The sequence below is a fragment of the Phalacrocorax aristotelis genome, chromosome 1 (genome assembly GCF_949628215.1).
Source record: "Phalacrocorax aristotelis chromosome 1, bGulAri2.1, whole genome shotgun sequence".
NCBI classification, from domain to species: domain Eukaryota; kingdom Metazoa; phylum Chordata; class Aves; order Suliformes; family Phalacrocoracidae; genus Phalacrocorax; species Phalacrocorax aristotelis.
In genome coordinates, this window is record NC_134276.1 from 188,998,596 (window position 1) to 189,024,080 (window position 25,485).

General features: G+C 37.7%; 1 protein-coding gene across 1 annotated transcript in view; it reads right to left on the bottom strand.

Annotated features, from left to right (window-relative positions):
* Window positions 1-316: 316 nt before the first annotated feature.
* The window catches only part of SAMTOR (S-adenosylmethionine sensor upstream of mTORC1), a 38,148-nt gene continuing 12,979 nt past the window's right edge, over window positions 317-25,485 (bottom strand). Inside the window, exons 3-5 of the mRNA XM_075081083.1 lie at window positions 16,535-16,708; window positions 8,688-8,802; window positions 317-3,611 (exon numbers count right to left, since the gene is read on the bottom strand). Coding sequence (XP_074937184.1) covers window positions 2,982-3,611; window positions 8,688-8,802; window positions 16,535-16,708 — 919 coding nt within the window. The 3' untranslated portion in view covers window positions 317-2,981. The remainder of the gene's footprint in view (window positions 3,612-8,687; window positions 8,803-16,534; window positions 16,709-25,485) is intronic.

The following is a 25,485-nucleotide window of genomic DNA, read 5'->3' on the forward strand; positions in this document are numbered from 1 at the left end:
ACAGCTACAGAGAAAAGAGGAACTACATTAGAATGGTTGCATCCTAAGCAGGCAGGCAAAGAAACATGATACAGGATCAACTGGAAGAACTCTAAAAGTCCTTCTGTAAAGCAAAGACCACAACTGAGATATAGAAGCTGAAACCCAACGACCAAATTCGGCACCTTTACTGTAATTCAGTTGTTTATAAAATAAACCCAACACAATGCTTTTCTTGACATAAGGAAAAGAATTATGCATTGGTTTCATTGGATTTCAGCATACACAGACTAGAAAAAAGCACACCTCTACCCCAAGGAAACAATTTTAGAAAAGGTTTTCAGTTTTTTTTTAATAAATGTGCTTTGTTCACAAAAAGTAGTGACATAAAGACAACAGAAATGCAAATACACATTTTTTCCTCTCCAGCACATTAAGAACGCGAGATCTCTTGCACAGTCATAATTTTCAAATATTTCATAACCTAGAACGTTCTTCTTACAAAGCCAAATAGCCAACAACTCCCAATATCACCACTTTATTGTTCAGGGAGGTGTAAGTATTTACGTAAATCCCACTTTCCTCCTCCACCACAATCTACTGTCCCTTGTAAAAAAAAACCAAACACAAAAAAAGAACACTTCAGGTATTTAGAATGAGCAGCAAGAAAACCAAGCTGTTATGAATCTCAGGTCCCTAAACCACAAATACAATGGTGTCACCAACCTGTCAAAAAGGCTTAAATTTTTTTAAATGTTAATATTTTAAACTGTTTTGGGGTGATAAATCTTGGTCTGAATTACTTTTTGTATGAATCACAAACCATTTTACATTAACCAATGCCAACATATATGTTCACTGGTATATAACTTTTTTTTTAAAAGGAGTATCAGTTAAAATTTTAGGTACACTTTGAAGTATGCACAGATTAAGTTTCCATGAACAGCTGAATTTATAGCACCAATATTTTAGCTTTAACATGAGCACTGGTGGAGTCAGTGGTTAACTGGGAAGAAGAAAGGCTTTGAAGGACAAACATTTTACTGGAAGTGAAGTGGTCAATCATTAGATGCAAATACTAACTTAGAGCCAATTTTGAAGCCATTGTGTATTTCATTAGAGAAGTATTCTCTGTAAAAAAATTTAAAGATCAACCATGGAACTTTTATGTCTAAACTCTTTAAAAACACATCAGAATATAAATTGCTTGGTTTATATAGAACTATATTGCTTGGACTGAATAACAGATTTGAACCAGGTGTTAGTGGATGCTTTAAATTTAAGAATCGAGACACAAAAAGCTTACATTAAAGAATAAAGTCTTGCAGTCCAGTTCATGTTTGAGTGTAAGCAGGACAAATGTGGGATGACTCGTCGTAGGAAACAGTATAAAAGAAAAACAGGTAGGTCAAGCTGTGACATTTTCAGTGCAAAACTTCAATGGAAGGGGTAAGTTTCATTTTTGTAGCAACCACTAAAATCCATACTACAGCTTCAGTTTATCTGGTAACTTCTGTGTTACAAATACAACGTGGTAGGTTAATATGGTGTAAGGTGTATTTCATCACAACCAGCTGTGAAACTAGGTATTAGTATTTTCTACCATGTTGCTCAAGTCAGTCTTAAAATCATGATGTGGCACCTAGTTGGCACTTACATATAGATTTAACAGCCTAACATTCAAATCTGCAAATTCTGGTCATTATTTTTAAATGGAGGAAAATCTAAGCAAAACCAATACTGAATCCTCTATTTTTACCACTGAACACAATTGTTTTCTCCTGCAAAACTCAAATTTATTACACAAGTTAAAAACTTAATAGATGTAAAACACTTCCATTCCATCTCCTTACAGTGCAGACCAGTTTTCAGACAGCTATGGAATTTTTATTTAACTAAACAGAAGATTTTTGGCTCCAAGTAAGGAACAGTGTATGTTAATTTCACTGGTGTGGTCTGAACACATTTTTATGCAAATATCTGTATCCTTGAAAAACTTGTATAGTTATGTTCCTTTTTACAAAATTGGTCCGAGTTACCATATAACTTGGGAGATCTACAAGTAAGGACAATTAAAGAAAAATATGTTTGTTTTTAAAATGCATAAATAATTTACTTTAAAACATGACAAAACCCACCCTGTCACCCAAAAAACAGAGTTTGAAGAGAATACAGAACACCATAATTGGGGAAATACTGATGCATGTTAGTGCTTGTACGCTCATAAAACTGCAAAACCATGTTCCAGCTTTGAAGTGAAACGTTAATTGTCTAGACGTACCATACTCGGGGGGGGGGGGCGGGGGGCAGGGGGTACCCTCTTCAGAAATCTCATGTCTAACTATTTTTTGTGCAATGGAATTACACAGTTTGTATAACTATGGAGGAATATATTCCAGTGTTTTGGTGTTATCTCGATTTGGTGTTATCTCAAGAGGGTTGCGATAAACAAAATCAAATGTGCAAGCATTGTACTTCCTCCAGCCTGGGCTTAACCAGATGAAATGAAATTTGGAAAAAGTTTTGTTCCATAATGAAGGAGGGACATGTGTAACCAAGTGTCTTAACCTATCTGCACATTTAGTTAAAGTGCAAATTATTTCTTCCTACATATACTTCTCAGAAGCCCACCAACTCCAGTGCCTTAAGTTCAACCACATTGAGTTAAAAATATAGAAACAACATTTAGCAAATTAAATAGAATTCACACTTCACAGCACTAAAGAAAAGAATGGTACCTTTCTGGAAAAAAAAATTAGTGATACAAATCTAGAGAAAGTAACAGCTATTTATGCTATGACATGTGTCATCTGCATAAAACTTGTATTTTTTCCACTTTCATACAAGAATAAATTTTAAAATTCAAAAGTAGAAAAAAATAGCAAACTCTGTAAACCTTTGCATTTTCTTTATGCAAACCATTTTTGTGTGTTGAGCCCATGTTAGTATAGCAAAATTAGTTAAGCAAGAGGTTTGACCAAAAGGGCATTTCAGCGACTACATTAACTTAGAAGCAATATAGGATCTTCTAGCTCATAGAAAGGAATTGAACTAGACTGGCTTTCTCCAGAGTCTGAGTCATAAGGAGCATCAGGTAGCTCCATAAAACCACAAGCTAGCTGTTCGTCTTCTGTATCTGATCGAACGTAGCAGGAAGTGTTGGAATACTCCTCATCCTCTATACTGTTGAAATCCTGTGGGATATACAACATTCCTGGGTAGTTCCTGCTAACCAAGTCACTTGTTGTTTGCAGGGAAGTTTTCCTAAACGCCATCAGGTGCATGTGAGAAAACTTGGAATACTTGAAGCGTTTAAAACCCAGGGACTCTATGGCAATTTTCCAGCTTTTCATCATCATAGCCCGGCGATTCTGATGAGATGAATCAGGAGTTATTACAAGCAATAAACCATTTAATACGAGAAGTTCATGTGCCTTCTTGCAGCATATCCATCGTTGATAAGGTGATGGAAAGTAAGAAAGGAGAAGCGAGAAAACGACAACATGGAACAGTTCTCCAGGTAGAGAATCAATGGGATTTTTCAGTTGCTTAAGAAAGGCATCTATAGCATCTTGTGCCAGTTGAAGAGGTTGCTGAATTTGAAGATTTAGGAAGTCACATTTGTAGACGCTCTGGTGGAATAAGAAAAACAGAAAAACCCAAAAAACCATCAAGGTTAGTTTAAAGAGCAAATACAATTCAAACCTACAGAATGATCAATGATAACCTCTTCATTCCTTTCAGGAAAATGCAAGCCTGCTGAACATCCCCCCTTGTTATTAAATCAAACATTCTAAACCAACAATTTGAATACAATGCATATTTCCAGCTTTTACAGTTGCAAAGAAAAATTTCAGACTTGCTGTAATTTACTGGAGATTTGATAGCTGAAAACAATTTATTAAAAAAAATTACCCCAAATAGAATAAAGCATCAAATCAACTATTTCACAAATACTTTTAAAAGAATTCTGATAAGCCTATATTGCTTTTGTTTCTCCAGATGCTGGAGGCCAGAAGTTTCCCCTACTGACTGCCAAAATTCAATGTTTTCCTAGTATACCATACATTGTCAAGATAGTTGCATATTAAAATGCGGCAATAGCATGAAACAGTGGAATTCTTAAAATTTACATGTACATTATATGGTGATTTGGTTTTTTTATTTTATAAGGTTTTTTACTTTATATTTTGTTTCTATTTAATTTTAATTTTGTATTTTATTTTTCATTTTTGTTTTGTAATATTTTATAATTTTATTTATTATATAAACCTGGAATAAATAATTAGAAAATTTGATACCTCAGTATTTCTACCACTTCTTTAAAGAATCCAGGAAACTTAGTAGCTTGGTCATTTGGAAAAAAGCAACATTCCTTACTGGCACAGAAATACAGAATAGTCACAGCAAGGCAAGATATGTTCGAAAGTTACGGCACACTAACTGCTTTGCAGCAGTGATGCAGGTGCATGTTTTAACCTTGCTGTGAATGCGAAGTGTAGTGGTACACATTTGGGCAGTTATCAAAGTAAGGTATGGGCTTTAAATTCATCTGTTGATCATTTGTGTGCTCAAGCTGTCAAAGACTGGAAATAACACCACAATACAACATACAGAGGAATAAGTTCTTGACATCCTTAATCACAGAGCATTCAAAAACTAAGAGTAATAGTATGCTATTCACTACATTTAAGATCTGGTACTTTATATTCATCAAAACCTGGGCTGACTTCTCTCATAAAAAGATATTAAGATACAAGGCTTCAACATGATAGCAACAAAAATTATTAATGCCTAGAGACCATGCAGTGAACAACAGATTTCTGAACAGGTAAGTGAACATGAAAGCAGCGACAAAACATTCTGTGGAGCACATCTGAAAGGTAGAGTTAGTTCTGTTGTGTTTTCATATGCAAAAATATTTATAGCATTTTTGTCAAACAATATTCAAAAGAGAATACTAGGACATTATTGTTAAGGTATTCATAAAGCAACTGATATGCACAATTGTTTCCAAGAAGAACAGAATGTTATTTCTGTTTATATAAAAATCATATTATCTTCTAAGAATATGCACTAAATTAGAAAAAGTAACCAACGTTCATTAAAAAAACCCACCACCCAACCGTGATCCATTTTTCAGTGGCTTTGGTCGTGGCCTCCAATTTGCAAAAATCAATTCAATGCAAGAGATACTTGCATTACGTGGCTATAATCAAGAAATTTTAATTGCAAACATTATACCTGCAGGGCTATATTTTGTTTCCTTGTAATATTTAGAACAGGAAATTAACAGTAGTAATTTCATTGTATCCTCTAATAAGTTTTAAAAGAAATAAAGAAGTGCTTTGAAGACTAATTGTTCAGAGTAACATGCTAACTATACTTAGAAGTAAGACTTAAGAAGTTAAGTTATATATACACAGCTGAAGAAAACAATTTAGACTGCAAGTGGTTTCAGTGGTGGAAAAATATTTAAAAAACATTGTTTCTGCAATAATGTTAAAGAATTTCAGGAGTAAAATATGTTTCCAGTGGAATTGCAACTCTGCAGGCAGTTTTAGGACAAAAATGCTGCTGAACTGGAGATTGCTACTAAACTCTAGATGTACAAGTCTTAAAACTGATGTTGAAGTCCTTCTCAGCACTGAAATAGCAGACAGGCATACTGCAGTGCATCTGCTGACATTTAAGAGCACAATCCTATTTGTATTTTCAGATTTAAAAAAAGACTGGAAGATTACTGGAATTCTCAGACTATATTTATTCCAATACAACATGTTTCCCAGCAGTGTGAAATTATATTTGGATTTTCCCAAAGTGGAGATTCTCCCTTCACTCCAATTTTGTCTTTTTATTTCAAGTATAGACAAATTAAAGTCCAAGAAAACAATCGCTGCTAATTATACTCCAGAATCTCTGCATTACATGCAGAATGTTTGAAGGAATGGCCAAAAACACCAAGACAGGACAAAACCTGCTCTGCTTACCCATCTCAGTTCCCTCTTCCTAGTTTTATAGCCCTCTATGTTTCCCTTAGTGTACCTTACACCATGACAATGAGAGTGATGAGCGAACAATGCCTAATTAAAGAAAATGCCAATCTTTCCTTGGTGCAGACCCACCCCAGTTAAAACACAAAACCAGATTACCATATTCCCCATTATATTCTCATATTCGTAGCTCTACAAGTCACACTTTCACTCTGAAACATACAGATTCTGAACAGTTTGAAGACATTCTTTTATTATATAGCTAACATTTCAGTTCCTCTCCTACTTTTTCCACAATTACATCCTTCTTATTAAAGTTAGTTGAAGTATTTTACTCAGCTACTTGATCTATATCCAAAGCATTTCCATATGCAGAAAGAGGATTAACCTATTTTTATTAATAAAGGAATTATTTAACCCTCTATTCAATATTATTGAAGATACTAACTTCCTAAGAAGCCTCTATGCTTCAATGTGTTTCTGAAAGTATTTTGGTATCTTATATAAAGGATCTCATATAAAGATCTGCTAAATCAGAATATTTTACCTGTTCTTCTATTTTCAGCTTCTACCACTAAGCCATCAGATCCATTTTTCAGGTCAGAAGACAACATTAACTACCATAAGAACTCTCTGGCTGTTATTCTGAAGTCTTAAATCAGCGCAGGAAACTGCTGGCCTAAAGATAAATCTATTCAGGAGGTTATGGTGCTGATGCAGCTCAAAGTAGAGTCATCTTGAATACATCACGGCTTATTAATTCTGTTTTGGAGGTAGGCTTAAGGTTATTCCAGCAGATGAATTTCAGTGCACAAATTGTACTCCATGTCACTCCAAGGACGCTTGCGAGCTAGGTTGCAAGGTGCCCTGAACACAAAGTATCCAAAAGGATGGAAATAACAGAAGCTGGTGAACCCAAGACAGGCCTCACAGTAACTATGTTGATCTGTACAGTGGCACTCCGTGGAGTTCCCATCATCAAGCTATGCTACTGTGTCAGGTGACAAGAAATAAAATATCAATTCTCTTGTACTGGGAGAGAGCCTGAAGAACTGGTTCGTACACAGGAATTGCAGCTACCTGACTACTCCCTCTCCTGTTGTCTGGCCTGGATTACTCATGCTCCTCCATTACATCCAGAGAAGTAACCTTTCTGGGACTCTTCCAATAATGGCTTTGGTTGCTGACATTTAGATTGATTTTCATGAGAACGAAAGTAATTTTCTTAGGAAAACAGCATGACATTCTAGATAACAAAATATTAACTATCCATACCCCAAAATTAATGGTTAAATTCAGCTGATGGAACTTCAGGTGCCTGGGGTCCCTCTGCAGTCACTGGAAAGCCAGTCAATACAGCCCACGAGGTCAGAACACAATTCACCTCACCGTGAAACAGCAGACATTTAGCTTTCACTGACTATTTTTAATAGATCTCCACAGAGGTTCTATGTTGCAGTTGTCATTGGACTCCCACGCTCTGTGTATCTTAATCAGAAATTTACTTGCCATGTGTTACCATTTTAGATGCTGTAGGCTGCCGCTTCAGTGGCACATGTCTCCTTTGCATCCTGTGTCACACCCAACAGCCCCATGGAGATGTCCTACAGTCTCTTAAGTGGTAGAGATAAATCATGTTTGGGCAACTGATGCCTATTCTTCAAATTAAGCAAGACTGATGAAGCTAACATTGAACTGATTTAAAAAGCAATTTATCAGACTCAGACTTTTTTTTAAAGAGTGTTATTCATTATCTCTAAGCATATATGCATAAATGTAAACTAGGTGTTAATGAACCAGACCTGGTGATCACAACAAAATACCGCGAACCGCACTGCAGCAAAACCAAGAGAACATTACTTTCAAGTCAACTGCATTATTGTACTCCTACACTTCTCACCTTTCCTCTTCTAGACTGGGTTACCATAGGCCACTGATTTTAATAGAGCCTCATTTTAAACTCTAAGTGGTCAAGCTGCATATGCTCAAAGGTTTTTCTGTTTTCTGTCAGAAATGCATTCTTTTCTGTATCTTCCCATTTTCATTCTACTTCGTCATTTTGCTTGGTTGATAAATGCTATTAGGACGGACAAAAGTTGGGTCAAGAGCAAAAGACAGAAAAGACTCATATGATTATAGCAGAATTAATGCATTTGAGAACCTTACTACCTAGAGAAAATGAAGCAATTTACCCTAGAAGTGGCTGACAAATTTGTCCTCAAGATTGCGGAAGTTCAATAATATGGGTTAGCAATAAACTCAAGAGCCCCCTTACAGTGCACTTTTGGTTATTAAAACTCCCCAGAAAGACCCACCAAGTACCATCGCTGATCTTTTCCTTCTGTCAGCAAATGCAACTTCCAAGAGGTTCATGCCTAAGCATAAGCCTACTCAATTTTTATTTACATCTTTTAAGATGCAAGGACTCATCTGAAATGCCATTAAAAGATGGCTACTAAAATTTTCCAATTTTAAGATTCACAACTGCATTATAAAGGCACAACGCTTGAATAATAATTACACTTTTAGGACAAAACACAACTACAGCTTAGGGCCTGTTCATAGGCAAGGAGGTAGGAGGGCCACAGTTCCTTTTAAAGCACAGATATTTAAGATACATATTTCAGCATTAAACATACTTTTTTAACTGTCATTTGAAGCATTCTAAAATATCTGAGAATCAAAATTGTATTAAATTTAGCAAACATTACATACCTCAACAGCTGGAACAATATCTATGCCAACTGTCAGAAATTCTTCAAACTTCAGAAACGGATTAAAGCAGCTACCAACATCAAGTAATCTGATCTTCCCCAAGGAGTGGAGCAATCTAAGAAGCAGCAAGAATTCAGTTTTATCAAATGTTATTTTTGAAGCTGTATTCTGAATTACAGTTTCAGACAATTAATGCAAAAAAATTCTCATAGCACACCATAGCAGTGACTAATAGAAGTGAATGCCTTATTTGAGTTGTTAAGATACCTAAAGAACCAAGCTCCATTGGTAAAGCAGATGGTCCTCGAGCAGAAGAGTTTATATTCAGAGCAGCTGTAATATTAGTAAGTTGTGTACTTTCAGTAAGAAACTAAAATGGCAACTACTGTGTCTACTAGACAGGCTTTCTCTATTGCTTTGTGCTTCCCACTTACCTTTTTGTGGTCTTTATTGATGCTGAAGTCACACAAGTTAGAGTTAAAATTTCAAGAGTTTGAAAGAGAAACTGACAACACTCCATGACCTACCTACTTGTTGGTTCCATTTTAAAGGGCATCTGAAGTCAAGTGCCATAATTGGTTTAATAAAGACAAAAGAACATATAATGGTATTCCAAGGTAAACATAAAAAATATCTAAAAGTGAAAGCATTTAGTTATTTCCTGCAAAGATTTTAAAGTATTTTATTTGCTTTATGCTAGCTAATATTTTTTAAAATGCTGGAGGTTCACTCCAAATCTATTTCCAATGGATGCTATGAAAGAGTTAGATCAGTCCATGCAGAGCCACAAACTCAAAAACTGGCTGCTCAAGTTCTAGGGAATTATTCTAGACACCTGAACATCAACTACATTAGTAACATACTACATGTATTAGTAAGCTGTTGTGGTTTAACCTGGCAGCTAAACACTATGCAGCCATTCGCTCACTTTCCCCCTCTTCTCCGCAACAGGGTGGGGGAGAGAATCGGGAAGAAAAAAAATTAAGTTTCATGGGTTGAGATAAAGGCAGTTTAATAAGACAGAAAAGGAAGGGATAATAATACTAATATTAAATAATAATAATAATAATGATGAAAGAATATACAAACCAACTGATGCACAATGCAGATGCTCACCACCCGCTGACCAATGCCTGCCTAGCCAGTTCCACGCAGCGATAACTGCCCTTCCCCAACCCCAGCGAACTCCCCTCAGTTTATATACTAAGCATAATGTCATATGGTATGGAATATCCCTTTGGCCAGTTTGGGTCAGCTGTCCTGGCTGTGCCCCCTCCCAGCCTCTTGCTGGCAGGACATGAGAAGCTGAAAAGTCCTTGACTAGTGTAAGCACTACTTAGTAACAACTAAAACATCAGTGTGTTATCAACATTATTCTCATCCTAAATCCAAAACACAGCACTATACCAGCTACTAGGAAGAAAATTAACTCTTTCCCAGCTGAAACCAGCACATAAGCTGAAAATCTGTCTCCTTACATGATCTATAATGTCACCTTGAAAAGGCAGCCAAGGGCTTTAATGCCAAATACGTAACTATGCTACCAAACAACAAAAGGTGAGTGGTTACACACACAGAAGAAAAAAAAAAAGGGCATGGGTGGGGGGAGATGAACTTGAGAAGTTATGACTTACTGCTTGGACTGATAGAAAGAGGCTGACAGACTGATGAAGACACTTTAATACCCAGTTCCAGAATGCCGCAGAGATGCACATATACCCTTCAGAAACACCATGGAAAATTAAAACACCCACACTGAATAACTGGCCCATTATCTTCTCAACCAGATTCCAAAATTTCCTGGGGTAAAAAAAACAACCTGGAAGAGTTCAGAGAGAAAACAGCAGACTGAAGAAAGAGAGAGGACACTCTTGTACTGACTGGTAAAAGCTCCCATTGTAGCCCAGCAGAAGATATTCTAGAAGCTGCCAGAGGAGATTTTTCTTTTCTTGGGAAGCTCTGACATAATCTGTGATCAACTTCAAAAGCAATCTGAAATGCCTTTATGAAGATAAGCTCTTTTCTTTAAGTTAAATATATAGTTTTAAAAAGCAGAGGAAAAAAAGATGCCTGGCAACTTTAGGATAGTGACTAATTCCTCGCCTCTGAAAGCATTCTTATCTTCCAAATGATCGTATCCTTGACCAATGCTGTGGTCTTCAAGTGTGCAACCATAGGCATTTTCTTCATGACTAAGACAGTTACCAGTATATATAACGTAGCATCAGATAAGATCAATGCACCTGTACAGAAGTACTGGCAGTCAGGTACCTTGTTGTCATTTAAAGGTTTTGCCTTGTCCTGGCACAGTTTCCCTAACCTGTTAAGCTGTCCCTCTTAAAAGAGTTAGAGTTTGAATGTTGCATTCAGTTATCACTAATATAAAGGACTCAGCTGTTGAATATGTCCCACAATCAAAGACATTGTTCTTCAGGTTTTTATTTTCCTTGCATTCTGAATTTGGAGACCCCTGCTGTTTGTGCTTTCTTTGCAATTGCAACAAACCAATAAATGGTGAAGTTAAACAATTCTGTTCAAGTCCACAAGTACAGACTTTACATCCAACTGTTCTTTAAAACACAACTTGAGGAGTGCATCCACATATCAAAAACAAAAGAAATATACAGCACCACTAGCACCCAACAGTTTGAGCTCTTTCCACCATTGGATCATTTACAGGGCTGCATATTATTGTTTCCATCATGATTTGTAAGATCTCAGAATACCCAAAATCCATTAATAGAGGAAAACAAACACGAACTCACAGCCTTCATAGTGAATTCACAGGTAGGAGAATAACAACTTTCCAGAAAGGAAATGTTGCTTTTCACTTCAAGTTTCTGTAGCCAATTCCAATTGATATCTCCAAAATATAATTTGTCATCTTTCTGGGAAAGATTCAGCCCTAGAGAGACAGACAACTTCCATCTGCAGGGCCAATGGAGTCCAACAAAGCCATGGATGTACTCACAGCAACAACAAAGCAGCAAGGAATACTGCAGGAAAAAAATACCTTTAAGCAACAATAAAGAAATCTGGGCTCTCTGTGCTCCTCCTTAACTCTCAGAGATCTACCATGGAGGGGATGTTGGAGGAGCAAGAGAAGACTTCTTGTTGCATTTGGCAGAATAATAGTGACAAGTTTGATTTCGCTTCTACATGGAACAGAAGATATCCAGGGGCTACTTCTGTCAAAATACCAGCATCACCAAGGCAAATAGTGCAACAGTTATCTTTAAGTTAAAACCACACACATTACCAGGCTACCCTGCAAGTCAGTCAGTACTGAGTGAGATTTCAGAATGAAGATAGCAGCAACATTGTTTTTCCGAGCTTGGATGCCAATCACAGTGGCACCAACTCCTGTACATCAGGCATTTGAATACTGCAGAGGGACCATTCAGATCCTTGCGGCCATAAGTCACAAGCATGGGCTGAAGTCAAGTGGTGTCTTTTTCCACATAAGGCTAGTATGACATTTCTCAGACCAGCATGTCTCCTCATCTAGCAAATGGAGACACTAAAGGCAGATTCTTTCTCATTTAACACAAAAACGTATGTGTGTTTGTATGCTTGTGTTCTACCTAAGATTCCAATGGTAACAGCAATATAATAGGCACATGAAACCACAGGAAACACAAGAGGGAACGTGACTTGTTTATAGGGAGTTTTATCTGCACTAGAGTCACAGCCTCTAGAGATCTCAACATTTTCCATTTAAAGTGTTCAATGAAATACTTGTACAGATTAAAATTAAGCAGCATAACCCGGAACCCTCTGATTTCCAGTAGAGCTCACTTCACCTACAGTAGAGTAAAAAAAAATAATAAATCACTGCAATGTATTTCGTCTTCCTTTTATAAAACCTGCATTCTTGGCTGCAGTGTTGTTTTCGACTGGGTGAAGGGGAACACAACTTCAGACTACCACCACATTGGGGCACACTGCTGGAAAGCAACAACTCTGGATTCCAAGCTGAGTAGAAGCCAGAAACTCTCTTCTACACCAAGGGACAACAAATCTAAGGCATTTGATGCAGGGCAAATTCATTCTGACAGGTGTGTCACATCCAAGGAACCTTGTAGTCTTAAGTTCAATGCAAATGTACTTTGAAATGTAAAAAGTAGCAGAGATTCAGATGCTCACTTGTATCTTGACTTCCTGTTGCTTGTCAGGTTCTGCTGCCTCTCAGACACAGGTGCAGTGAATCACTTAGTAGCAATTCTCAGGCTGCCAGTTATCAGTAGGAGCAGGATCCTAGTTAGGTGCTTGAAATAATTCTGAAGCTCTTCAGAAGCACTTAGATTCGGTCACTGAACATGTAAGTCAGATTCCTCGGTGAGAATAAAACTGTAATCTAGGTGATAATTACTGATCCATCCAGCCAGTGACTTTGTTAGAGATGTAATTGTGCTGAATTCATTGACAATCACCCTTCTAACCCTGTTTCATAATGATTTTCAGTCAAGGCAACATTAAAAGCAAGGGAAACACTTTGCCATTGTACATAATCTCCAAGCACATCCTGAATCCACAGTTCTATCTGTACTGTAGTGCATTGGAGAAAACCAAAGTGCGAATAGTAAAAGATCAGGAACTGGTGAAGAAGTGTTCATAACCTGGGAAGTGAGTGCATTTTAAATACCCCACATTTGTTTATTTCAAGAACTTTATTAAGTGGACTGCAGCTCTTGATTATTAGCCACTGTAAAAGTGTACCTATTATTCAAGCAGGTGCTGTACAGGTAAGTGACATTCTCTCTTGGAAGTACATAGAAATATAGCAGTTATATGACCATAAGGAAAGTTACCCCTGAAATTAATCACTTTAAGTGCTGATCTTCTAGTTTACAGTTTAATTACTCTATTTATCAAGGATGGGAGGGGAAAAAAATTCAGAAGCCTTATGCTACTGTCAGAAGGGCAGAACAGAGCTATACATCTTGTTCTGAGTGGCAACACTGGTATGCCTCAAATCTGTCTTAAGACTGATGTGTAAAGATATCCAATGGGAAGGTCAAGCTTGCTGAGATTTATATGAAAGAAGGAATAATATTTTCTACCTTGAGACAGTCAAACCAGCACCTGAAAAGAATCCATACCAAAAAGGTTGTGATTTTTGACCATTAAGGATAAAAAGCAAGACTTCTTAATTTGATGGAAAAAAAGAGGAGAAACAATAATAAAAAAGAGAACAAAGCCGGGACTGATTTATTGAAGGGAGGAACTGTTAAACAGCAGATAACAGCCACTTCTATCTTGTGCAACTGAGCTACTTTGATGTCCAGCTTTACAACAGGTGCAGTTGTAATGTTAGAGACAGGCATTAAAACCTCACTCTGGGATGGAAGGAAGTATTGTGGACAATACATTACTTTCCATATAGATTGAAGTAAAAAAATGACTGTTCACATTAGTTATTTCTGTGAGACTCACCAATTTTAATATGGCAAAGAAGTGAGCAATATGAGCAACTAGAAACGGATTCAAAGTAGCTGAGTGACCTTCTGAGTTGCAGTAAACTTTGCACTTCTGGTTTCTGTGATGTTTTCCTACCATCACCTTTAAGAACTGGCTGAGTGCTTCCTACTTCTCTCCACATCTCTCAGTGTCTTTTTCACTACCTGTGGAACGTTTTATTCCTGAGCTAGCTTTCCTCCTTACCAAACACAGTGGCTTGCCAGTAAAGGTAAGCTCAGAAAGAGCTCCTACATAAGCAACTTGGTTTTAATACTACTTGAGAGAGGATTATATATGAGAAGAACAAAAATATTGCCTTCACACTTACTGGAGTAAAACAAAAAGTCACAGGCTTAGCCATACCTATAGACCACTCCACACCCTTACTCATAGCGTTACATTACCAGAATGGAGTGACAGTATTTGAACAAGAGTGTGTGTGTAGGTCCCCCCATAGCACTTGTACCAAGAACTCACCAAAATTCAAAGACTTCACCAATTCATCAGTGTAGACACGGTAGAAAATTATTTCAGGAGAAAAATATGCTTTGTGTAATACACAATCCATTTTCATTCTGATAAACTCTGATTTCTTCTATAAGGCGTAGAGAAAGAAGTTTAATTTTTATTTCTCTGGGCAATAACTTGGAACAGCTATGCCTTGTTGCTTAAGGTCTGTACAGCTATTAAAAACTTTACTACCATTTGTTGCTGGTAAAATTATGAATTTTGCCTTTGCCAGGTATGTCTTTATGGATGAATGTATTTTTAAATTTTTTGAGAATGAAGATAAAAATCATCACTCACTAGATTAACAAATACTTTTAAAGATATTAAATAAAAACTTCTCTATTAACTACTTTTGCACACCCTGGTCAGAACAAAAGGTAAGGCTACAGACTACTGGCAGCAAGAAGAAACTCATGTGAAGTTAGCTCTGCAACGGCCATTATAAACTTTGTACAAAGTATGAAGATAGAGCACATACAAAGAGAGAGCTAATGCTTTACCACAACAAGGCCTTCCACTTGAAGACAAATCAGCTTAAATGGTGTATGATCACACCTATTGATTGAAACAAGTACCAACAAATTGCTATTTAAGACTATGTGTTAACAAATGCCAGCATTATTGAGATATAAGGCATTAGTATCTTACCAGCCCTTTGTGTGAAAGTGCCTGGCAGTTCCCATTAAAAACAGGTACTCCTTTTGAGGCTGACTTAGCAAAATGAGCACTAAAAAGAGGAGTCGGTGGTGGAAGTCAGCTTATGAGAAGCCACCACCTTAATTTTGGAAGCATCTGTTCTGTCTTGTCATAATAGGACAACAATGGAGGAAGTGTTTTCATTTTGCATATAACTATTCAACTATATAGGCATTTGGGACCTTTATGCCTTTTGCAAGTTACTTTACAAACATGAGAAGCCACAAAAGATGCCAGCTTGTAGGGACAGACATCTAACAACATTAGCAACATGCTACTAACTAATACTGTATCTAACAAAGCAAGTGCTGATCACAGAAGACACGGTACAAAGAGGAAAAATCTCTTCATAGAACAGAAAAAACATTATTGCAGACAGTTGTAGGAACTAGTCTATAAAGAACATGAAGCAAGTCATAAGTAACATTTAACAATAATATGCTTATGCATTCATTATTCCATTATACTTGCAAAATATTAAATTCTTTCCATCACACATGGAATAGCCACAAACGTGACCCATATTATTTAGGAAAAAAAGAGGGTGAGACTGTAATTGAAATGAAGCTACTCCTGAATGCCAAAAGTAAAATTCTTACGTGAGTGAAGGTCAAAACCAAAATACCTCAAGGATACTACAACTTCTGCAGAGCCAGTCATCAGAAAGCTAGCACATTTAAAATTAAGGGCTATAATTCAAAATGGTTTTTGAAGTGTATAATTGGAATCAAGAGTTTCTCTGCAATGTTTTTATGAAGAGAAAGTTTTAAGTACTCTGATATTTACATCTGGCACTTTGTACTTACATAAGCAATTGACTTTTCAACAATGCTGAACAGCCATTAGATTCTAACTTAATTAACGTCTCCCTTATTTCACCTCAAGGTTTAATATAAATTGCATTGCACACCAATGACATAGAAGACTGAAATTGCTCTAACACTTAAATGAAGATGACTAAGTTGTCACTCTCAAGCAATATTTTTTATGGCATCCACCAAAATATACTAAAACAAATATTTCTTGAAACAGGTACATACGTTCACATGAAAATTACCTTTCTTAACTATTAAAAATACATCAGACTGATCTAATATGTTATGGGTAAAAGATGTCCAGGTAAGTCTTATCACAAACATGGGTGGGGGGGCGGGGAAGTCAGGAAGACAAGTAAAACTTACTCTTCTGTTATAGCTTCATGATTTGTCATGCCAAAGTTTGGCAAGGGATCTTCGATCTTGGGAGCCTGGGGAACATTTAAAGCTGGAGCGGTCTTGGAAGCAAGTAGTGCTCTTTTTTCATCTTTCTCAAGTGCTTTTCTTTTCCCACCGTTCTGAAAATATTCTCTGCATACACTAAAAAAAACAAACAAAAAAAAGAAAAATTCCCCAGAAAAACAGAATGCTATTTTTGCTCATTACAATAGATAAGACAGAAGACAGAGGTTTAAAAGATACAAGTGCTGTTAGCTCTTAAACAAATCTGGGGTTTACTGCAGCTTTGGTAAATCAGCTTTAAGAAAGATGCAATACACCCAAAGACACATTTGAAGTTGATTGGTGTTTTATTTCCAGAAATTAGGCTGTAAGTCACAGCTGAGTAAACAGATTCAGAATAGTTTCATCTGGATAGACTTTTAGAGCAGAACAGCAGAAGTCTTGTCAGAACATCACCAGAGGGTAAACTTCAGCTGTCACCTAAGCACCACAGTTCTCTTCTAAGGTGCAAACAGTTATTAACTAGCTCCCCTTAAATGCAGGCGTTTTTGAAATATATGCGTCTTGCAAGGTATGCAGTGTAGGGGAAAAGAAACATAATCCAGGCTTATGGGCTAACTTATACACACCAGTTTTTAATTTTAATTGAGTTTGCCTGAGGTGTTTTTTGTTTTTAAGTAACAGATCTGTGGTAGCTGTATTATTGTGGAAGACTTCAACTTTATTTTTTTTCCCATACTTATTTTGCTAGTAAGAACCAGAACAAAATAATCTGATCATACTCAAACAGAAATGTTAACCAGTTCAAAGGAATGAACATTATCAAAAAAGTTAAATTGAACCTGCACACTTCAACCAGTAGTCAGCATTAGTGTATGAGAAGAAAATATTATGTTCAAGAATAACTGAATTTTGTCCACAAAATAGAAATAGAATTGGAAACCATTTGTTGCTGTAAAATTAAAAAGCCTGACTCACCTGGCACAAAGCAGTATTTTTTATTAGATGTGCCAGCTAAGTATTTGCATGGAAAGTTACCAGAAATAGTACTAATTTGAATGATATTTTCATAACAACCCATTTTTATGATGCTTTCCTGAAACTCAATTTTCCTCTACCAAAGCTGCAGAGATTTGAAGAAAACATTCCAGAAAACAAACTCAAGTGTAGTTTAATAACACCTTCTACAAAGCAGGATCAAGGTAACAGTGCTCCACATCACAGAATAAGGGAAGAACATGTTGGTATAATCCAGAATTTAAATCACAAATAGAGACAAGGATTTGAATACACAGGTCTTATCTAATGTCTGGTGATCTTATATACACCAAATATATGCAGCCTCTCCCTGTGTAAGAGGGGCAGGGGGGTTTCTTTGGAGTTAAGTTTCTTATAGGGAAACACACACAATCAAACAGGTACAGATAAAAAGTCACTTTCCTCCATGCTGGTATGAAATGAACACCTTGAATCAGTAAACATATAATTACAGTAGCACATCACGTCCAGGTTACTAATTCTTGCTGTGAGGAGGAAAAAAGTTGTCCTGGACTCATTTCTGCACTGGCATGCTTATAGGACCTCAAGATCAAAACTGACACAAGTAACTCAAAGCACAAGCAAGTTTTATTTGCTCAAGTGGGCCCTAGGCATTCTTGCACTAAATACACAAAGTCCACCTCAAAAAGGGCAAGAAGGAGGACCTGGGGAACTATAGGCCAGTCAGCCTCACGTCCATCCCCAGAAAGGTGATGGAGCAGTTCATCCTTGAGGTCACGTCCAGGCATGTAGAGGGCAAGAGGGTTATCAGAAGTAGTCAACATGGATTCACCAAGGCAAGATCATGCTTGACCAACCTGATAGCCTTCTACGATGGCATGACTGGCTGGGCTGATGAAGGAAGAGCAGTGGATGTTGTCTATCTTGACTTCAGTAAGGCCCTCGACACTGTCTCCCATAGCCTCCTCACAGGAAAGCTAAGGAAGTGTGGGTTGGATGAGTGGACAGCGAGGTGGACAGAGAACTGGCTCAGCAACAGAACTTAGAGGGTTGTGATCAATGGGGCAGAGTCTGGATGGAGGCCTGTCACTAGTGGCGTTCCCCAGGGGTCTGTGCTGGGTCCAGTCCTGTTCCACAGATTCATCAATGGCCTGGATGATGGGATAGAGTGTAACCTCAGCAAGTTCACAGATGATACCAAGCTGGGAGGAGTGGCTGATACACTGGAAGGCTGTGCTGCCACCCAACGAGCTGGAGAGCTGGGCCGAGGGGAACCTGATGAAATTCAACAAGAGCAAGTGCAACGTCCTGCACCTGGGGAGGAACAACCCCATGCATCAGTACAGGCTGGGGGCTGAACAACTGGAAAGCAGCTCTGTTGAGAAGGACCTGGGAGTGCTGACCATGAGCCAGCAATGTGCCCTTGTGGTCAAGAAGGCCAATGGTATCCTGGGATGCATTAAAAGGAGTGTGGCCAGCAGATCGAGAGGCATTATCCTCCCCCTCTACTCTGCCCTAGTGAGACCACATTTGGAGTACTGTGTCCAGTTTGGGGCCCCCCAGTTTAAGGAGGATGTGGAACTGCTTGAGCAAGTCCAGCAGAGAGCTACGAAGGTGATCAGGGGACTGGAGCATCTCTCTTATGAGGAAAGACTGAGAGGCTTGAGTTTGTTTAGCCGGGAGAAGAGAAGACTGAGGGTGGGTTTCATCAATACCTATAAATATCTAAAGGGCGGGTGTCAGGATGATGGGACTAGGCTCTTTTCAGTGTTGCCCAATGACAGGACAAGGGGCAATGGGCACAAGTTGGAACACAGGAAGTTGCAGCTAAACATGAGAAAAAGCTTCTTTGCTTTGAGGGTGCCAGATCAGTGGAACAGGCTGCCCAGGGGGGCTGTGGAGTCTCCTTCCCTGGAGACATTCAAAACCTTCCTGAATGTGTTCCTGTGCCCCCTGCTCTGGGTGTCCCTGCTCAAGCAGAGGGGTTGGGCAAGATGATCTCCAGAGGTCCCTTCCAACCCCTACCATTCTGTGATTCTGTAAAATGCATACAGTAACCTTAGAGCAGAACACACAGCCATATGAGAAATAAACTCTATAAACTTGTTGATTATAAATATAATGTTTACTGTTATAAACCCTCAGTAACCAAATCTATTTTCAGGCCAAAGAGAATCTAGGTGGAATAAAGAAATAAAATCCGCATTTTAACAGTATGGAGCACGATCACATGCAGAAGCATGAATAGCAGTCGAGGCTGCAATATTCCCATATAGACTGTGAAACCATACCAACTCCATCCATTAGAGACTGCACATGTGGAAAGACAACAATTCTGAAATTAACAAAGTTAAAGTAGGAGGAGTCAGTCATTTAACTTAGCAGGAAAGGGATTAAAAACAATAACAGCAATAAAAAGAGAACCCTAGAAAACACTTGAATTATTGCTGGTGTGCTAGTAAAAGTTGTATTTTACACTATATTGTATTATTTGTTTATAAGCATATGATCAATTTAGGGATAATGTCTTCCTTAACTATTTAGTTCTGTGTGCCATTTAGTCAAAGAAATTAAACTAAAAAAGATATTTCCTCACCATTTCTCAGCTACCTTACTGCTCTGTTAGCATCTTTCAGTCCTTATTTTTATTCTAAGTATTTTCTCTCATTGTACCTCCAGAATCAACAGCAGTTTAAGTAGTGTTGCACTGCCACCGATGCTGACATCTAAGTCAGAACGTATCAAAAAGTTCCCAACCTCAGGGGACCATATTTTTTTTTTTCCTCAACTATTGGTGTTATCAACTTTTTAATTCACTAGAAGCTGTATGTTGTCCAGCTTAACACTTAATGAGCTGTTGCACAAGAGAATCACCTACTTGTAAAGTGTACTATAAGCCCCCCTTGTCACTGAGAACCCACTTCTTCCTCATTCTTGGTACTGGTGCAGATCAGTATTTTTTCCATCACCCTACCCATCTGTTACATCAGCTGAGTTCTCATAATTCTATATTCTTCCTAACTGACCTTCCTTGTCTGCACATAAGACACTAGCAAAGTCAGCAAAGAGCCAATGGAGTCAAAGGAGAAGCACCATCTACTCCTGGCTTTTTGCTGATGGGCAGGAGGACCAGAGCCACAAGAAGGCCCAAGACTGGGTAAAATTCTTTATGTTCAGCTCCCAGCCTGCAAGCCTGTGCAGTACTACAAGGCAGCAAAACCCCATATCAAATCCATCCACCCAACCAAAAAACCTCAGGCGACGCCACACTTCATAACCACTGAGGGTTATCTCCATTTTACACCCTTCTGAAGTTACAATAATTCTGGAAGGATTACCACATGTTGCTCTCTTTGTTCCTGTGGCTTCAGACGAGCTGTCTTTGTACTCCCCTCGTGGGAGCAGACCTCACACCTACGTGGGGTAGCAGTGAGCATGCGGGCAGTCACTGCACAGTAGCTAACCAGAGATAGTGCACGCACTAGTTTACCCCATGGTAACTTTTTGAGGTAGCCACATGTTTAACTTCATGGCCATTAAAAGCCATCATTGATCACACTGGTTTTGAGCATGCGCTATATAAGACTACATTTAACAACTGCCTCACATAATGAAGATAACAACCCTTAATTATCTACAAAGAGAAATAAAATTAAGGAATCTATTTTATAATTCTGAGAACTGACATGGCTCCATTTTTAACTGACATTTAAGCTTTCAGTTTTAATGATACAATAATAGCTCTGCAATTAACATACATGTTTGTGAAGAATTGTGCAATGTAAATGCTACCTGAGCAAACACTTGCTACAGTTTACATAAACTGTGAAATAAATATTTCACTTCTAAACTGTTTAACTATGCTGGCAGAGACAGGTGAAGTGCCCAGTTCATATCTTTGCTTTGAAACAAACAAACAAATCTAGATGTTTCCTCATTGAAACTTGTTTTCCATACTTCACATCTCAAATGGTAAACAACCTGTTCAAGTTGACCCTCCTGTTTCACCATTTGGGCCAGATACTTACAGGAAGTATCACTAAAAGCCAATATGAATATTTATTCATTTGTTATACTCTCCAGCAACGAGAAGCTTCTTTTTCGAATACATTGACCAAAACCAAGGGTTTCAATAGAATATATAGTTAAAAAAAGGAGGGTGAAATTGCCAAAGACTGACCACATGAGATTTACAAAGCCATGAAACAATCAGTAGGTAGTTCTTCTCATCAAGTAATAATGAATGACTAAAAACTGCTGTGGTCAGCTTTTATCACGGCAAAAAGCAGTTTCTGATAGCTGTTATCAGTGCTCGAGGGTTTCAAGCAACCAGTTTTACAAGATAGATGGACTGTGTTGGTTTTCCTTCCTTCTGCTTTATAATGAGAAGCTTGATTTATATTCCTTACAATATTTACTAACCAAAACCTAATATTGAAGACGAAGTTCAGTAAGGGTACAGAGAAATAACATATTTCCCTTCAGAGCTGAAGGAAAGTGTGGCTTTCTCATCATGGTTTGTCTGCAAAATGTTTTTCCCCTCCTCCCACGCATTGAGGAATAAGTTTATGAATGTCAACGGACAGAGCTGCTGGCTGAAAAAGTATAAACTTTTCTACATGTTTAACCCACCTACCCACAACCTCCAAAGAAAATAAAGGAAGAAGAATTCTCAATTTCCCTCATATACATTAATCATACCTAGAAGAGCAGAAAAGTTGCCTCCTGACTGAAAAATATTTTGCTCTTGTCATTCACACCCAGCTTTAGGTTATGGAAATCTGTATTCAGCACAGGTGAGAGCAGTAGGTTTCTCAGTGCAAAGTATTATGATTTTTTATTATCATAATTATATTTTGTTAAACTTCCCATTGTATTCTACACAAGTTTCTCTTTTTTCCATTTTATTTTTCATACTCTGTCTCAGTTTTAGGATTGAGACATTTTCCTTCTAAGAAGCATTATTAGGTCTGTAACCAGTGTTTCTCCAGAGTGGTGCCTACCCCTTCACCCCAAGGCAGCTTCTGGAGGTGATATCCTTTGTTACTGGAGGATTCCAAGAACTTCAAAATAGGCAGCAGTGATCATATGATCACTGCTCTAGTTAGCTCTGGTGTTCAAACAAACAGATACGATTTTGTCAGAACAAAGTATTATTTAAAAGCAAAATTTAAGACAGTCATACAAACATGAATAATGATCATTAAGTCTCTCTTCTATTTTAAATGGTGTCCCTCCTCCTGTTTACACACCTCCCTGTTACTTCCATTCTCCAGAAAGGTAATTGCTCAACTGACTGCATTCATCAAAAAAGCTGCAAAACAACATTTGAAGTCCCTTCAACAGTAATCAATTCAATATTCCAAACCCAAACAGGATCAGTTTTACAGTTCTAGAAGGGACCTGTTATTCTCAGAGTTCTTCTGAGAGATCACTTAGCCTTCTCTTCTTTTGACTACGCAGTCCCAGCTTCTAGAAAAAAACCAAACAACCCAACCCCAAGGCTTTTGTGGAAAAAATTAGAATATTTTTGATAATTTATTTATCTGTCTTTGTGTTGAGCTGTTTGTTATTTTTTAAACGCAGTGGCCAAGGTAATAACTTGGCTAAGAACAATACTAAATCAAGTCAGATGAGTATTTTACATATCTTGTGGACAATCTCATTAACACACTCCAGTATGATATTTACCGTAATGAGATACTTTTGCAATAGACTGTTTCATATTCAGCTTGTGGCCTGCTACAGAATCCAAATGCTTTTCTAGAAAACTGACACAACCAATTACTCCCTGGCCTATGTTTGTAAAGTTGATAATATTTGGTATAGTTAACAACACTGTTAATTTTAATCCTGCTCTCAGAGTAACAATCCTTTTCTGTTTGGTCTCATTTGCAAATTTAATAAACAGACTTTATTCTAGTAGATTGCTAATGAAAATATGGATTAGTAATGGATGCAGGGGCAGACACAGACAGAGTCATCAGTAAATCGCATTTTAAAGATAAGCTTCTAACAGCTATTCTCTGCAAGTTTTTCCAAACTGTTCTGCACTCACCTGACATTAACTTCATCAGGACCATATTTCTTCAGTTTGCTCTTGAAACAGTCAAAAGACTTTTTTTAAAAAAATGCAGGTTTAGACAGTGCTTTGTCATGATCGTTAGGAGTGCAGATTTTGGTTTTTGTTATTAAAAAATAGCCAAGTCAACACAAGTCTTCACACTGATGCAAAAGCAACAGAAAGAAACAAACCTGCTGGTCCAGCTTTTTTTGTTCAAACTAGAACAGGCTAGCATTCATTGTCCATACAAAGGCTCACCAGCCTACCCATGCCAGCAAAAATTAAGAGTTAGGACAATTATTCAGGATAGACATCTTACCCTGTTTTGGTTCAAGGTTTTAGTTTTGTGTTGTAACATAAATGAAATGAAAGAGAAATGGAAGTGTTAATTTCCAAATATGATTTGCTACTCTGTATTCAGTTTTCCAAAGATATAAAAAGAAAGCAAGGAAGGACAGCTGAGTGTTGCCCAGGCTTTTTACAATGCCGCTCAGGGGATTGTTAACCTACATCTGAAAGGGGACAAAGTTTTAATCCCCATTCCCCCTGCCCCTCTCCCCAGTTGACAGTTGTATACTGTTGCCCTGAAACAATAAAAGCTTGCCCTATACCATGCAGCACACGGTCATCAGCACAGTCTATCATGTACTGCTTTCCAGCTTTTAAGGTTTCTAAAGCCTGGATATGTGCTTGTTTAAATCAACAACTAGTGAAGAAGTAAAATAGTAAGTTATCTGGTTTAAGAATTAACATCAGAACAAGCATTTTTCCAGTGTCTTCAACTAAATAGCTAGACTTTTGAAAGGAGAGCACTGAAAGAAAATTGTTATTTTTGATCTTGAGGAGTACACGTGGCTTCTCTAGTGGTTTTTCTGTATTCTCTGATTTACTTTATCCGGTGCTTGTTTATAAGAGAATACAAGCAAAAAGAAGAAAAAAAAAGTTGTTTTTAACTAGTAGAAAAACACTTCTCAGCTTCAGATCTCTGAAAAGATCTTCCTTGAAAGAAAAACAAAAAAACCTTAGACTATCTTTCTTTAGCCAGTGGTTCCCAAGTATTTTCAGCATTCCACTCCCAAATTAACCTTCATCTAATACATCAGCTAACTTCCTGCTGTCATGGTGACACAGTTAAAGCACTGAAGCAAAAGCTTTCAGTGAAGTCTCATGCAAGTCAAGTTCTCCTGTATGCAATTATACAACCAGACACAAGGAGGAGTAACAACAATGGGACCTGCCATCTGTCTGGCACACCTCTTGCCCTTTGAGAAGGAACAAAAAAATTGCAGAACACAAAGTCAATCTGGTATGTTCTGATATCTAGCCATCCAGGCCTCAGTTTAATCTGAGGCACACAAAAGTGAAAACCACCCCTCTTCTTCTACTGATGTTAAACTTCTGACCCCTTGACTTTGCAAACTGAAAGGTACATGCTTTAATTGAAGCTTTACGCTGACACGGAGCATTTTAGTATCTCTCAACAGGTGGATTCTCTTTTCGGTATGAGGTTCATGCTGCAAGGCCCAACCCAGACACTTTAAATATTTACTTTGTAAATCTTGTAGTAACTACTAACAGAAACCAAGTGAGAGACAGAGCCAAAAAAACTTCAATACACAGGCCATCAACTGTTCCTCCTCTGTCCACAAGGAACACTATCCTGTCCTACATGGCAACAGACAAATTTGCCACAAGCTAAAGGAATACCGTTTACCTGAAATTACTTTAAAGTAACTGCACACAGCTCTACTGAAAAAAGTTTCACGTATCAGTTGACAATCAAAGTCTAAGAAAATATCGAGCAATGTTCCACTGGAATCTGTCCTGGGTCCAGTACAATTAGTATTTTCAC